This window comes from Castor canadensis, chromosome 15 (assembly GCF_047511655.1).
Source record: "Castor canadensis chromosome 15, mCasCan1.hap1v2, whole genome shotgun sequence".
Lineage (NCBI taxonomy): Eukaryota > Metazoa > Chordata > Mammalia > Rodentia > Castoridae > Castor > Castor canadensis.
The window spans coordinates 10,973,415-10,987,711 of NC_133400.1; the positions used below are offsets into that span (position 1 = coordinate 10,973,415).

Genomic DNA, 14,297 nt, shown 5'->3' on the forward strand with positions numbered 1-14,297 from the left:
TTGACAAGTGTCCTCTGGGACACTGCACCACTACCAATGCCTAAAAACCAAGGGGCCCTAGAACTGAGGGCTTTTCTCATCTGTGACAGTCACACCTACCCAGGCTGGTGCATTATGATCATGTTTATCCCACAGAAGTCACTGGGACATCTAGAAGCCATTCAGCATGGCTGGACATGATCACTGTTACAGAGCATGGTGTGTTGTGCCCAGCCCTCTATGCATTTTTCAATCTAAGTAAACTTGCAGTTGAATGAAGCCTATTCAAGTGTGGTCAGTGGGAATGTCAGTGTCAACCCAGGATCACGGTTGCAGGCGAACTGAAGCGGGCATTGCTATCATAAAGATTAACAGTATTTCCCAATCTACACTTTTTTTAACGTCTTATGAAATTTTCGTGCAGCTTTCTAAAGATTGTCTATTTTTTTTTCATTTTTCCTCTCTGCAGCCTTAGTTCTCTTGGTTAGAAAGAAAATCCGTTCTAAGATTCTACACTTAGCTCCACATTGCCCAGGGCTCTCTCTTGATACCTTTTTCTGTGTCTGAATAGTTTTAAATATTTAATTAATCTAGAACCTATTTTGAGGTAAAGAGGTTATATTTCTAGAAGACTATAGCTTATCATTCTAGATTGACTAATTCATATTTCCTCATGATTTCAATATCATGTCTGTCATGCCCAGTTTTTTTTAGGTAGAGGGTGGTATTGGGATTTGAACTCAGGGCCTCACGCTTGCTAGGCAGGGGCTCTACCACTTGAACCACGCCCTCAGCTCTGTTTTTGCTTTTGGTTACTTTTCAGGTAGGGTCTCATTTACCTTTTTTTGCCCTGGCTACTCTTAGACTATGATCCACCTACCTATACCTCCTGCATAGCTGAGACTACAGACAAATACCACCATGCCCAGATTATTTGTTGAGATGAGGTCTCACTAACTTTTTACCCAGGATGCCCTGAAACCATGATCCTCCAAATCTCTACCTCCCGAGTAGTTGGGCTTAGAGATATGAACCACCAGGCCAGGCCCCATACCCAAGTCTTAACACATATCTGGATGTCATGATGTTCTATTTATTCATCTGCTATGTTTTAATGTACCAACATCGATGTGTTTTAACTAAGGCATCTATATTTTCTTACCATGCAAATTCTCCATCCTATAATTCCTTTTGGGGGATCGAACTCAGAGCCTCATGCTAGGCAGACATTCTACCAGTTGAGCAACTCTGCCAGCCCTGCTTACTATTATTCATTTTTTTATAATTAGCTTGCCTATTTTCTCACATACCTTTCTACATGAAATTTGGAATGATCTTATTTTTGAGGTTATTTTAGGTAGAATGAGTAGCTCTACAAATATTGTCTTCTATTTAAAAACATGTATTTCCTTGCATTTAATCAAATTGTCTGGTGTCCTTTAAGCATTCTGAGTATTATTTGTTTCTTATATATTTTCTATTAAAATTTTCCTTGATGCTTATTCATTTTTTAGCTCCATTAGAAGTGGAGCATGTATTTCTTTATATTTTCTAGCTAGTTTTTTGCAGATAGAAAGACAAATTAGGGGTTTTAAAAATTGACTTTGTCATTAAACACATTTCTGAATTATCTTTTTAAAAATAATCAAATGATTCGTCTAGATCTTTAAAGAAAATAATTATATCATTTCTAAATTTTAGCTGCTCCTTTCTAGTTGTTTTATGTATTTTTCTATCCTTTTCTCTAATTGAATTATGCTTGCTCAGTTTGGAAAATAAAGGTGCAAAAATAGGAAAGGAAGCCTAAGGTATTAGTTTTGCTCAGGTCAAGTAAAATAATGAAAAACACTTCAAAAGGACAGAATTGCTTGTAAGAGAAGAAAACACCAAATGTAGCCTCCTGGGACACAGACGTCTGAGATATTGTATCACACCAATGATAAGAAGGAATGGAGAAAAGGGGCAATGTTGTCACCAAGCTGTCACATGGCCAAATGGGAGATCCACCTCAGCTCACTACAAACATGTTATTCTCTGAGCAGTGATCTGAGGGTGATCTGGATAGGAGTTACCTCCTTGAGGAGACACCAATCAAATCTCCTGCTAGCTCCAGTAATGCTCTTCTAACAACTTTTATTTCTTGCTCACAGATCAATTTGAAGAATGTAAAGTAATATTGCCATTTGTCTTGCACTGTTGTATATGTTTACCTACAGTTCACAGGATTCATAATGTATTTTACTGTATATTATATGTTGATATAAAATTCCAATCATATTTGTCCCATAAAACTTTATGAAAAGGGACAGAAAACAACATGCTACAGAGGGGCGTGAGTGAAAAGAAGGAAAATAGACCAGATGACCTGGTAGAGAAGTAACAAACTGCTCTGCTTCAATCAAGACTGACACTATTCAAAGATCAAATGTCCTTGAATTTTAATCCCTCCCTTCTGTAGGATGCCTTTTCACTCCATTAATTATTCCCTTTGTTCTGAAGGTTTTTTAGTATAGTCCCATTTGTCTATTTTTAAATTTTAGTCCCTATGATTTTAGTATCCTATCAAAAAAAAAATTCATTCCAAATACCAATGTCATGAATTTCCCCCTGAATTTCTAGTAATTTTCTAGTTTTGAGTCTTCACATGTGAGTCTTTAGCCACTTTAACTTGACTTTTGTATGTGGCATAAGACAAGGGCCCAATTTCACTATTTTGCATATAGCTATCTGCTTTTCCTAGGCACTGCTTGTTAAACACTTTCCCCATTGTGTATTCTTGACATCCTTATGTAGGATCAGTTGACCATAAGAGTATGAGTTTACTTCTGGGCTCCACTGAGTTCTATTAGTCTACATTCCTTCTCTGTACCAGTACCACACTGCTTTGATTACTGAGACTTTGTAATATATTTTGAAATCAAGGTTGTGATGCCTTTCAGCTTTGTTCTTTCTCAAGATTGTTTTGGTTGGGCTGGAGGCATGGCTTAAGTGGTAGAGTGCTTGCCTAGAAGAACAAGGACCTGAGTTCAAATTTGAGTATCCCCCAAAACCAATCGTTTCGATTAACCAGAATCCTTTGTGATCCAGTATGAATTTTAGGATTTTTTTCTATTTATTTGTAATTATTTTATTCTTTTGGAGATTTTTTAAAAATTTCCTCCTTGGATAGCTCATTACCAGTGGATAGAAACTAAATACATAACAGAAATATAATAAATACATATAAAGAACTCCAACTCAACAGCAGAAAGAAATAGCAATAAGTATACAAAAAGATTCCAACACCACTGACCATCAAGGAAATGTAAATCAAAACCACAATGAAATATCAACTCACACCTATTAGGATGGCTAGAATTTAAGGAAAAATGATAGTAAGTGTTGGGTAGGATATGAAGAAAGTGGAACCCTTATGCACTGTTAGACTTTTTAAATGGTGGGAATTCAAAATGATACAGCCACTATGGTATGGAAAGTAGTACACAATATGGAAGTTCTCTGAAAATTAAAAATAGATGTATCAGGTGATTCAACAATCCTCACACTGAATATCAACAAAATAGGAATCAGAATCTCAAAGAGATGTCTGCAATCTTGTATTCACAACCATCAAGACATAGAAAGAACCTAAGTGTCTGTAGACAGATAAATGGCTAAGAAAATGTGATAAATACCCACAATGGAATGGTATTCTGCCTTAAAAGGGAAGGAAATTGCTCCAATATGAGACGACACAGGTGAACTTTGGGGACACTGTGCTAGTGAAATAAGGTGGCCACAGAAGGACAAATACTGCATGACTCCACGTCTGTGAGGGACCTAACATGACAAAGCACACAGAAGCAGAGTAGCATGGTGGTCGCCAGCTGGTGGGAGGAAGGTGAAGCACATTGGCACCATTCAGCAGGTGTGACATTCCTGTCACACAAGGTGATTGCATCCTAGAGAGCTGTTGTACTACGCTGAGCCTATAATTAACACACTGTATTGTACACTTCAACAAGACAGGGACTAAGAAAAATAGAGGAGATGAACCTATCCAGGTTAAAATACTGTACATGGAAATGTCACAAGGAAACTCCCTGTGAAACTATCTTCAACAAGCAAAAATGTCAATTTTTTTTTCTTTTACAAAATTTGAGAACAGGAAGGAAGAACAGGTCCTGTGGGGTGGGGAGGAGGTTACTAGTGGGAGGGGGTTGGATTTGGGCAAAGAATATAGAAAGGTGAATATGGTACGAATACTGTGTACACATGTATGGAAATGGGAAAATGAAACTTGTTAAAGCTATTCCAGGAATGGGGGGAGGGAAAGATAAAGGAAGGGGTGAATTCAAGTATGATATATTTGATATATTGTAAGAACTTTTGTAATGCCACAAAGTACCCCCACCCAGAATAATAAAAATATAAAGTAAAATTTTAAAAATGTGTTGAGAAGATAAATTTTCTGTTCAGTGTCCTCACCACAATTGAAAAAGAAAATGCAGCTACCTTATAACCAGGAACTGCTGGGTTAATCATTTTCAAAAGTGTAGAAATCATAGTTAAATATAAACAGGGAACTTCCTGAAGATATAGACTAATAGTGTAGACTTTAATTTAAAACATCTTTTTGGGATTAGTGTCCTGAAAGGCAGAAGCGGCTTACAGCAGTCCCGAGGCGTTTGCCAAGCACTGAGCAAGCATTCCCTTCACTGAGCTTGACGACTTGACACGTTGACATCCGTGCTATTAGTACTCTCGTACCTTGTATCACCACGGATGCCTCTAGTAGGCTTAGGTCACCAGATACAGCTCGAATCGGGAAAGGGCTAGAAAAAATGGCACTTACAAGGAAGGGATATTCACTAGCTTGCACAAACCTCCCTCAGAGTTGTCTCCCCAGGTTTTCTGTGAAACTCTCTGAGCACTTATTTGACTTGAAATGAATGAGTATTTATTTGACTTGAAACAAGTGCTAAAATCTTTGCAAGTAGTGTTTCCCTATTGTCTGGTTTATGGAGTTCACAACTCAGTCATTCCCAGTGATGATAATGGCCTGAATATTTTGCAACAGGCGGTACTTCTATCTAATCACAGCGTCTCTGTGTCTTTCACCAGGACCATGACATTAGGCATTTATAGTTAAAAAAAAGCAAATATGTACTAATTTTAGAAATACAATAGTTTCTGTTTGAAATTTCAGACAAAACTGAAGTTCATAAACAAATCCATTATTGTATTAAACAATTTATAATATGAGCAGCCCTCCATCCATTGCCTCGTAGTCTACAGCATAAAAGCATCTTGGGTGGATTTGACTGTCAGTTCTTGGCGAACATGGAGAATTGAGTAAAGTTCTTGCACATGTTCAGCTACTTAAAGTAATTTCTAAGATCTTGGTTTCATGATTTTTCAGCAATTGTTCTTAAATGAGTGATAATAAACTGCCTGAGAGGTCTTTTCTCTCATGGATGTTGAGGAATTTTATTTTGTCTTCAACTTAAGGGGAACAATTTGAGTGGCTTGCCTTTCCTAAATTTTCATAAAAAATTTATTCACCACTCAGAGCACTTTGTGTAACCTACACTTTATGAACACTAGACTATAAATTTTATTCTGAAGAAATGTTTAATGTGTTTTAAAATATCATATACCCATCAAATTTACACTTCTATTAAGTGACCTATATACATAATAAATAAAACACCTTTTCTTCTTAAAAATTAATTGTAAGAAGCAGCAAAGCATTTTTTTTCTCTTTCACATATGTAGACGCCATTGTTCTCTCTGTGCTTTGCATGAGGTCAGATGAGGGGAGAACTGAAGACGCTTCACTCCATGTTGACTGGTTTTACTGAGTTTGTTTCTAAAATGAACACTACCTCCTCTTTCTCTTTCTAGCTCATACTTATGTAATGCCTTATGTGCTTCCTAATTCTTTTGTAAATCTATATCATCTGAAACAGACTGTGGAGCTCTTCAAAGAAATTGGAATGTTTTGTGTAATTAGTATACATCCCATTATATCTAGAAAATGTTGGCAAAAAGAAAAAACAAATTTGGGAAATAAACATTTGTAAAATTTGACAAAAGATGAAATCCCTTACTCTGTAGTCAACTCAGGATTGTGCTTTGACTAAAAACAGTTCGAATGAAAATTATCTGTGTTTTTCCAGGTGGAAAAGTGAAGACTCAGAGCATAATTTGCCATATCTCACTTTTCCTGATTTGGCAATGGTTCTCACTTTTCCTAATTTGGCAATGGTAGAGTCAGAGAGAGAGAGAGAGAGCACAGCACTTCACTCAAAATGGGACCAGAAATGACTGCAGAAGAGACTAGAATTTTGTAGCCCACCTATAATGAACAGGGGATGCATGAAAATATACAAATATAAATATGCAACTACAAATACATAAGTAAAAGTATTCACATATGATATTTGCACATACATATGTATGTATCATATAGAGAGGAGAATTGGGGGCTGCTACCCTTCAATAACCTTACCCTGAGGTTGTGACGTCTGTTGCACTGTTAACTTTGACCTTGATATTCATTGACTTTCTTTAACCACATCCAAAATTATTGTCCACTTCTTAAACTTGACAGTTTCATCTGATGACATTTTGTTTGTTTGTTTGTTTGTTTGTGTTTTGTTTTTGTGTTTTGCTAGGGATAGGATCCAGGCACTCATGCAAGTTTGCCACTGAACTGTATCCCCAGTTCTTATCTGATGAGTCACCTCAGTGTATGCTACACAGGAAATTGTAGTTCTGGGTTTCTCCTGTATTCTTGCTTTTGTTCACATTTTTCCAGTTTCATCAAATAGTTTCTTTAATCCATCCATAATATAACCTGCAATGTTTTTTTCAAGACTTATGTAAGCCCCACTTGTTTGACAAACTCAGTCTACCATGATCTCCAAATTCTCTGCACTTCCAAATCTTTAGGGCTCTCTTCCTGACATTGGCATGCACCTCTGAATCGCTCTCTGACTCATTCCATGTCCTTACACCTCCAGTGACATTGGATGAACTCTTTTACTGTCTCTCAGAAATGTGCACAAAGATAAGTCCAGATTCGGAGACTGACACATTCAAATCCAGTCATTCACTTATTGCTTTTTTTCCTAATACACTCAACAAAAGTCGTGCCACACTGTGTACTAGATACCAAAAATGCTAAGGTAAGATGAGAAAGATAAAACTTCTCCCACAAAAAATGTTCAAAATTTATAGGATCGAGAGAAAATGTGTCATTCTCACTCTCAGTTTATTAAAACAGTACCAAAAACATGATAAAAGGAGTGCTGATGGGGACAGGAGTCACTTTTAGTGTAAACAGAAGAATAGCTTACAATTCTCATTCACTCCACAAATGCATAGTACTTGTCTGCAACATGCAAGGTACTGGTATGTTTAGGAATGCTCAAATGAAAGCTTGGAGGACACAGTCTTTATTCACAGGGAGTTCATACTCAAAACAGGAAGACAGTGAGTAAACCAACAAATTACAGCAGGGTCTAAAAACAGAATTAACTTAACCATATTGTGATACGTGCTATGTCTTTACTTTTATTGGTTTGAATTAGTAAGAATATCACCCATGCCACTATTTCACTTTGGATACCTCATCTTTAACAGAATTAAACAAGAGAAAAGCAAGTGACAATGCCTAGGTTCGGCTTTCCCCAAACCTGATAAACAGAAACACAGTAATCTTCATGGGTGATCTATCACCTTTTTTAAAATGCCAATTAGCACAGCTAAATATAAGCAGGCATTAGTCACTACCTAGCTAGTTTAAAATTCAATGCTCAATTTAGATTAAAAAAAGGTAAAAGATAATCTAAACACCTAGTTCAAGTAAATAGCTCATTAAGTTTTCATCGTTATTGGTTCATGATTACCGTTTATTCTACTCCTAGTTTAAATGGTTCTTATGACATTAACTCAGTTGTGTGTGTGTGTGTGTGTGTGTGTGTGTGTGTGTGTTTGGGTGTGTGTGTGTATTTTCTCTTTCTTTTACTTTTTTATTTGCTCTTATACACAGCTTCAACTTGGTTTGGACTTTAAAGCAGTTTTTCTTAAAAATACATATAGGCAACTTCTTCCAACCCACTGTTCTCTCCAGGGAAAGACCATGGCTACTTCACGATTGAATTTACATCAATAAACATGTACTGAATGACTACAAAGGTGAATAAATCACAGTCCATTTCTTCAATGAGTTTATAATGTATAACAGAGTTCCAGGAAGTTTCAAAAAACAGGCAATTGACAGGTCAAAGAAAATTACCATTATGTGCCCAAATAGGCTTCCAAATTATCTGTGTGCTAAGAATGATGCTTCATTAAGTTACTCATTTTCTCTGGTTCCAGCAGCTCAGCCAGAGGGGAAAATACAGTCCTTTGATTGCAGTATGTTGTGGCCCACATAAGGTCCAACAAATGCTTTTCTACACTAACAAAGAATTCCTGTCTTTATCACCAAGCAAACTTCTTTTAGCTTCCTTCTTCCATCAGGTGTTTATATGCAATCAGGCTACTACAAAAACCACCCTTTATTATAACCTGCTTCTCTCCCAATTGGAGTCTTACAGAGACTGCACCCCTGTTACAACACACATCATTTTACACACTTTAAGGAGACGAGAGAAAGGTTCTACTTATGTACACATCCCTATAACTCCAAATACAAACCCGCATATTCTAGAAAGACAGAGTTCCAGAAATCCCAGCCATCAGAGGAAATAAAAGAAATTCATCCAAAACTTTAAACACATCACAAAACTCCCATGTTATTTTATAAAACTTGACATTTTTATGTAAGTCTTGTTTATTTCTTAGGTTTCCATACTACTGAATGGACTAATAGGACTTTTTCAATCTCTGAGGACTCTGAAATAAATTTACCTTTCATGTTCTCATAAAGTAACCATGAACCATATTAGACACTGAACATTTGCCATATTTTCTCTTAGAAGATGTTTCTGGAGCAATTCTGATGATTCTGTACCTACTTCATTGAAGAGATTGGTACTGCTGCCGAGAGACCATGTCTTTCGTTAAGGAAACATACCCAGATGCTGTCTTCTTGTCGATACTGCTTCCAGTTCCTCCCGCTGTCACTGAACATCAGAAGGTAGCTGGTCACCCAGTTGGAGCTCCCATATCCCCCTTGCGTGGCCACAGAGGTGACTTCCATTCTCTCTCCAAGGTCAATCTGCAACCACTGATACTTGTTTGACACAAGTGGAGACCAGCCACCAGCTCCTTTAGTGAAAATAGAAACAGGAAAAAATTGGCAAAGGACAATTAGTTTAAAATCAGTGGAGTAAAAATGCTGGTAAAACTGTGTTCCCCTATGGAATTTAAGAAAGTCAGGTTTCCAAAACCTGAAACTTGTCATAATTATAGAAAAATATAGGAAAGCGAGAAATTCTTGTAAATGGATGAAGCTTATGTTGATCATATTTGTTTCTAGGTGTTACAGCCTCCAGATGCTGGGGTGGGGGAGGGCTAGGGGTCCCACTGAATGTTCTAAGGGCTTAATGTGAAAGGTCATGTCAACACTTGGAGCTAACATGTTTACTGCCCACACACATGATTCGGTAACAGTTGGATTTGATCCCTTTGCCTGGGGGTGGATACAAAGGAATAGCTTCTAAGTGCTGGCGGATCTGGGAAAATACCATTATTTTGTTTAGACTTCCTAGAGAAGAAAATAAAGTACATTGTTAAGTTTTGGAAAACAAAGATGGTTAAGGAATAGCCCTACCCTCAAGGTGTTTACAATTTTATGGGAGGACAGACATTGAAAAGCATGTTTCAAGGACAATGTGAAAAGCATTAATGGTGAGGAATGTAAAGGAACAACAAGAAAACATACTGGCAACAGTATGTGAGAGATGACTATGAAGTTTTCAATTTTGCAAGTCAGTTATTAAACATAACCCCATTTGCAATTGGTCGTGGTGGGGGTGCCAATTGAAATTGGCAAACTCTACAAATCCTCTACCTCCACCCCAGACAGTTTACCATACGCCACTGCCCAAGATGGTGAGGGAGAATGGGATGGGGTAGGGAGAGCCAGGGTAAGAAGCATCACAACTGAGCTGTATTTGAGCACTTGAAAGAGAAAACCAGGAGTCTGATGCATGCCCATGGAAGAGTGGGTAGAGCAGAAGATACTGTGTTTTATTTTCTCTAACACATGACAGAATATTACAGCAGTGACTCCTGTCAGGCTTGGGGAGATGTTTCATTTTTTTCAACTTAATGTAATAACTTGGGGGATTATTTTTGGAATTTATTTTTTAAATATTGGCATTGCTGGTTATATAAGTCATACATAATCATTGTAATTAGGAAATAGGACTTGACACATTCTGGAATTCATATTTACTGATATTCAATAGCCATTAAAATATGGTATACATTACATGACATTCCCAAATAAGAATAGTAGCCTATATTTTCTTTCTCCCATTCTTTTGCCATCCAACTTGAGACTCCAATAATAAGGCCTGAAATTTTAAATACAGATTCCCATTAATTTTTATAGTTTTATTGGTGCATTGTTACTGTCAACTGTGACCTATTTATGAAACTTTGAGTGCAGCCCTAGTTGAAAGAAACACCGGGATCAATGTTGCTATTATGGTGGAGGCACATACCATTATGACACCTGAAGGGATACACAAGTGTTGACAAAGTTTTATGAGATTTAAGGATTCTTTTGATGGTATAACACAGCACAGTGCCACTCTGATAGATGAAAGTCAGAACCCTTTGTTACTTACAACTCCAAACAAGAGAAGGCTGCCAGGCAGGGCCACGTGGGGCTGCACCAGAAGTTGGGATAACACTAAGCTGGAGCTGTTAGAGGCAGCTTATATATGGCAAGTGGGGTGAGGTTTGCTAGCTTCTGTGAGCTCCTGTGGATTGGTTAACTTGGAAAATTCTTTAGGATGTTCTGGGCCATAGGGGCAGCCTCTAGCTGTCTGGTACCTGGCTCCAGTGTAACTCTAGCTGATGGATAGCTCCCCAAATGTTGACAGCCCAGTAATGGAAGTGGTTTGGGTGTGTACACCAACAGTTGCTCAAGAAGTGGCAACTGACCAGCCTTGAGCCAGCACCTCCAAAATGGCTCAAAATAATATTTTCAAAAATATATTACAATGTCTTATACCGATAGCATCCCACTAAATCCTACTTGCATGATAGAGTCTCAATACCATTTACTACGGTATCTTTAGAACTAGATATGTTTTCAAATTTCCTTCTTTCTTAAAGTTAAACATTGTTCAGAAGCATATTCTGCAAGGCATGGTGGCCACACCTGTAATCCTAGCTACTCAGGAGGCAGAGGTAGGAGAATCATGGTTGGAGGCCAGCCAGGCATCCCAATGACTGGGACTATCTCACAAAGCAAACTGAGCATGCTGACACATGCCTATTGTCCCACCACTCAGGAGGCAGAGGTAAGAGGATCGTGGCCTGGAGCTGGCCCTGGGCAAAAGTGCAAAACCTTATCTGAAAAATAAAAAACTAAAACTAAAGGGTAGGGGTGTGGCTCAAGTGGTAGAGCATTTTCCTGGCGAGCTTAAGACCCTGAGTTCAAACCCCAGCACTGCCAAAAAGAAGTGTATTCCATTATATGTATTAAAATTACAGGGCTCTCTTTTTTGGATCCAGAATATTTATACTCACTCTAATTTTTATTGGTATGTTTTTACTTTTCATTTTCTCTGTGTTTGCCCTTGAAAAACCAGTGACTTGGGGAGGAATTATCTTGATGACAAACACTATCTATTTGCTTACATATTAATCACATTTTAAGTAAAAAGGCTCATTGGGGAGACATGGGTTCTGGATAAATTTGGGATTTCTTGATGTTCTCTGTTTAGCACTGCTGTCTCCTGCCCACAAAGGGTCCTTCTTATTCTTACAGCCTGTTATCTATGTGGAAATTGCTCTTGAACGGTCAGAATCACACCTCACATAGTACCCCACCACCACCAGCTCAGGATGTTCCTGAGATCTCAGTGGAAACCACACTCACACCATTATTTTCAAACCTGAGCCAAGGCTTCCTACATACTTCATTTATAAGGATGCAGTGAAACAACAGCCAGTCTCCTCCACTAATTCTACTATGGTATGACTTAGTATTTACTGAGCAAGTGAGTACTTTGTGTCAGGAACTCTGTGAAGTGCTGTTATTTAATTCCCCAAGCAACCTATTTAGCAGACGGTGAGTCAGATGCAGAAAGCTTGAACGTCCTGTCCTTGTGTGTGGAGCAGCGTGTGGCACAGTGCTCTTAACAAGGACATACAGTGCCTCTCATATTGTCATCATATGTAAGTGAGAATTGGTAGTTGTCAGTAGACAGGAAAGATGGTGCTAGGGGTGATCAGAAATCCTTAGGATCTAGCTACCAGGAAGCAGGATCAATTTCTCTCCCTGTGGTTAACGGTGGACGATGTCTTTGAAATACAGGCACATGATGTGGGTGGTGAATAAGTAAATATTTCCCTCTCCTGTCCTATCCAACCTTACTGCTTCACCCTATAACCTATAAAAAGTTTAGAGTTTGAGTCTTCTGGGGTCTGATGCTAACCAAACCTCCTCAGTCCTGGCATTACAACTGCAAATCTCTGAATTTTGTCACTTTTTTACAACAAAAAATCAGGAAAGGGATGTGCCTCCAAGCAGCTATCATCTTAACTAAGAAGTTCTGCATGTGGGATTTTTTATCAATACCATCTCATACCTCCGAGAAAATGCGGATTATTTTGCTTCTTGCTCTTTCTAGTTAATTTTAATGATCCAAAATCAGTAATGAGGATGTGTTTCTTTAATCTGGAATGTCATAGTATTTCTCTGACATTTCAGCACACCCTTATAGACCAGTATTTAATAAGCAAACATAAGAGAAACACAGCAAGGCAAAAAGAATCCGTGTGATCCTAGTGGGTTAAAAATGGATCATCAATTCTCATCAGGAGGAAGAGGAACCCTCACTGACCGCTCCTGCTTCCCAGCATCACTCACAGTTATAGCTCCACTAGCCGACTTGAAACATTCGCAGTTAATTGACCTTGAACATTTCAATTTCTTGCCTGTGGTGAAAAGGTACTACTGGTATGCAAATTAAGCTATATCATTAAAAAGGTACACTGATAAAGTAATGGGAATTCAGACGCTCCTAGGCTTTACCAAGTAATTTCAGCAGGATAAGTCGACCACGGGGAATCCAAAGATTCCTGTTGGGTTTAGAACTGTGAGGCATGAGTGTGTGATAACATGTGCTTGTTCTAACTTTAAGAAAAAATGTTGAATTGCAATATGGAAAATGATAGATAGATACATAGATACACAGATAGACAGATAGTTGGCTGATCTTGGCAGACTGGTGACAGGTAGGGGCAATGGCAACATGAAATGCACCAGTCCCACAACCATCACCAATTAATCTAACCTCCTGGACCCATACCATCAACTTTTTTAATGGAGAAAGTAATGGCCAACTCCAGCAAATTACACACTCTAAATTTCTATAAATAAAATACTATAAGGAATTCTTTATTTTGTTTATTAAGTAAGCCTTTCAGTTGCTAGTCAAGTGTTATTTGTCCTTAATGTGATTTTAATATGCTAATATATTCAACATCACAGTAAACCAATGCCTACAAAACTAAAGACGATTTTTTCCTACCTCCATCTGTTCTATGGTCACTAGGTATTAACCCAGCAAATGAAAACTAGAGTCTTGTCTCTCCAGTTCATTTTCTCAGGCTTCCTTCCCCCCATCCCATCTATTTTTTTTCTACCTTGGCTTTGTGCATCTATTCCAATGGAAACATCTCTTCACTCATCATATTACAGCCTGGATACTCACATTTAAAAATGAAAACCCTCCCCATTCATAAGACTCTTAAGTGTGGTGGTATTGGAATGAGAATTAAATTTAAAAGCAAATGAAGTGTCTATTGATTTCTCCCACATTCAGTGAGCATGAGAGTAGATGGCAGTTGTAGCTTTTTGAGCTGGGAAGCAATTATTATTGCTATTGGCTCCAAACAAAGAGGTGAGACCACAGTAAAGTAGAGCATGGAAAAAGTTTAGTGACTGAATGACCACACTGTTACCTATACTCTTAAAAGTCATATTTCTGAGGAAACTGCTTCTAGAATATATGTTGCTATGAATTAAATGGATAAAAAGCAAATGAAAAATTACCTACTACATATTCTATGGTAAGCACTCTTCCATAATTTGTATGTATCATAGTAAACTTAATTATTAAAATTATCTAGTGAGATGG

General features: G+C 37.8%; 1 protein-coding gene across 1 annotated transcript in view; it reads right to left on the reverse strand.

Annotated features, from left to right (window-relative positions):
- Positions 1-14,297, reverse strand: part of Cntnap4 (contactin associated protein family member 4) — a 248,895-nt gene that overhangs the window by 166,325 nt on the left and 68,273 nt on the right. The window contains exon 3 of the mRNA XM_074055620.1: positions 9,047-9,240. Coding sequence (XP_073911721.1) covers positions 9,047-9,240 — 194 coding nt within the window. The remainder of the gene's footprint in view (positions 1-9,046; positions 9,241-14,297) is intronic.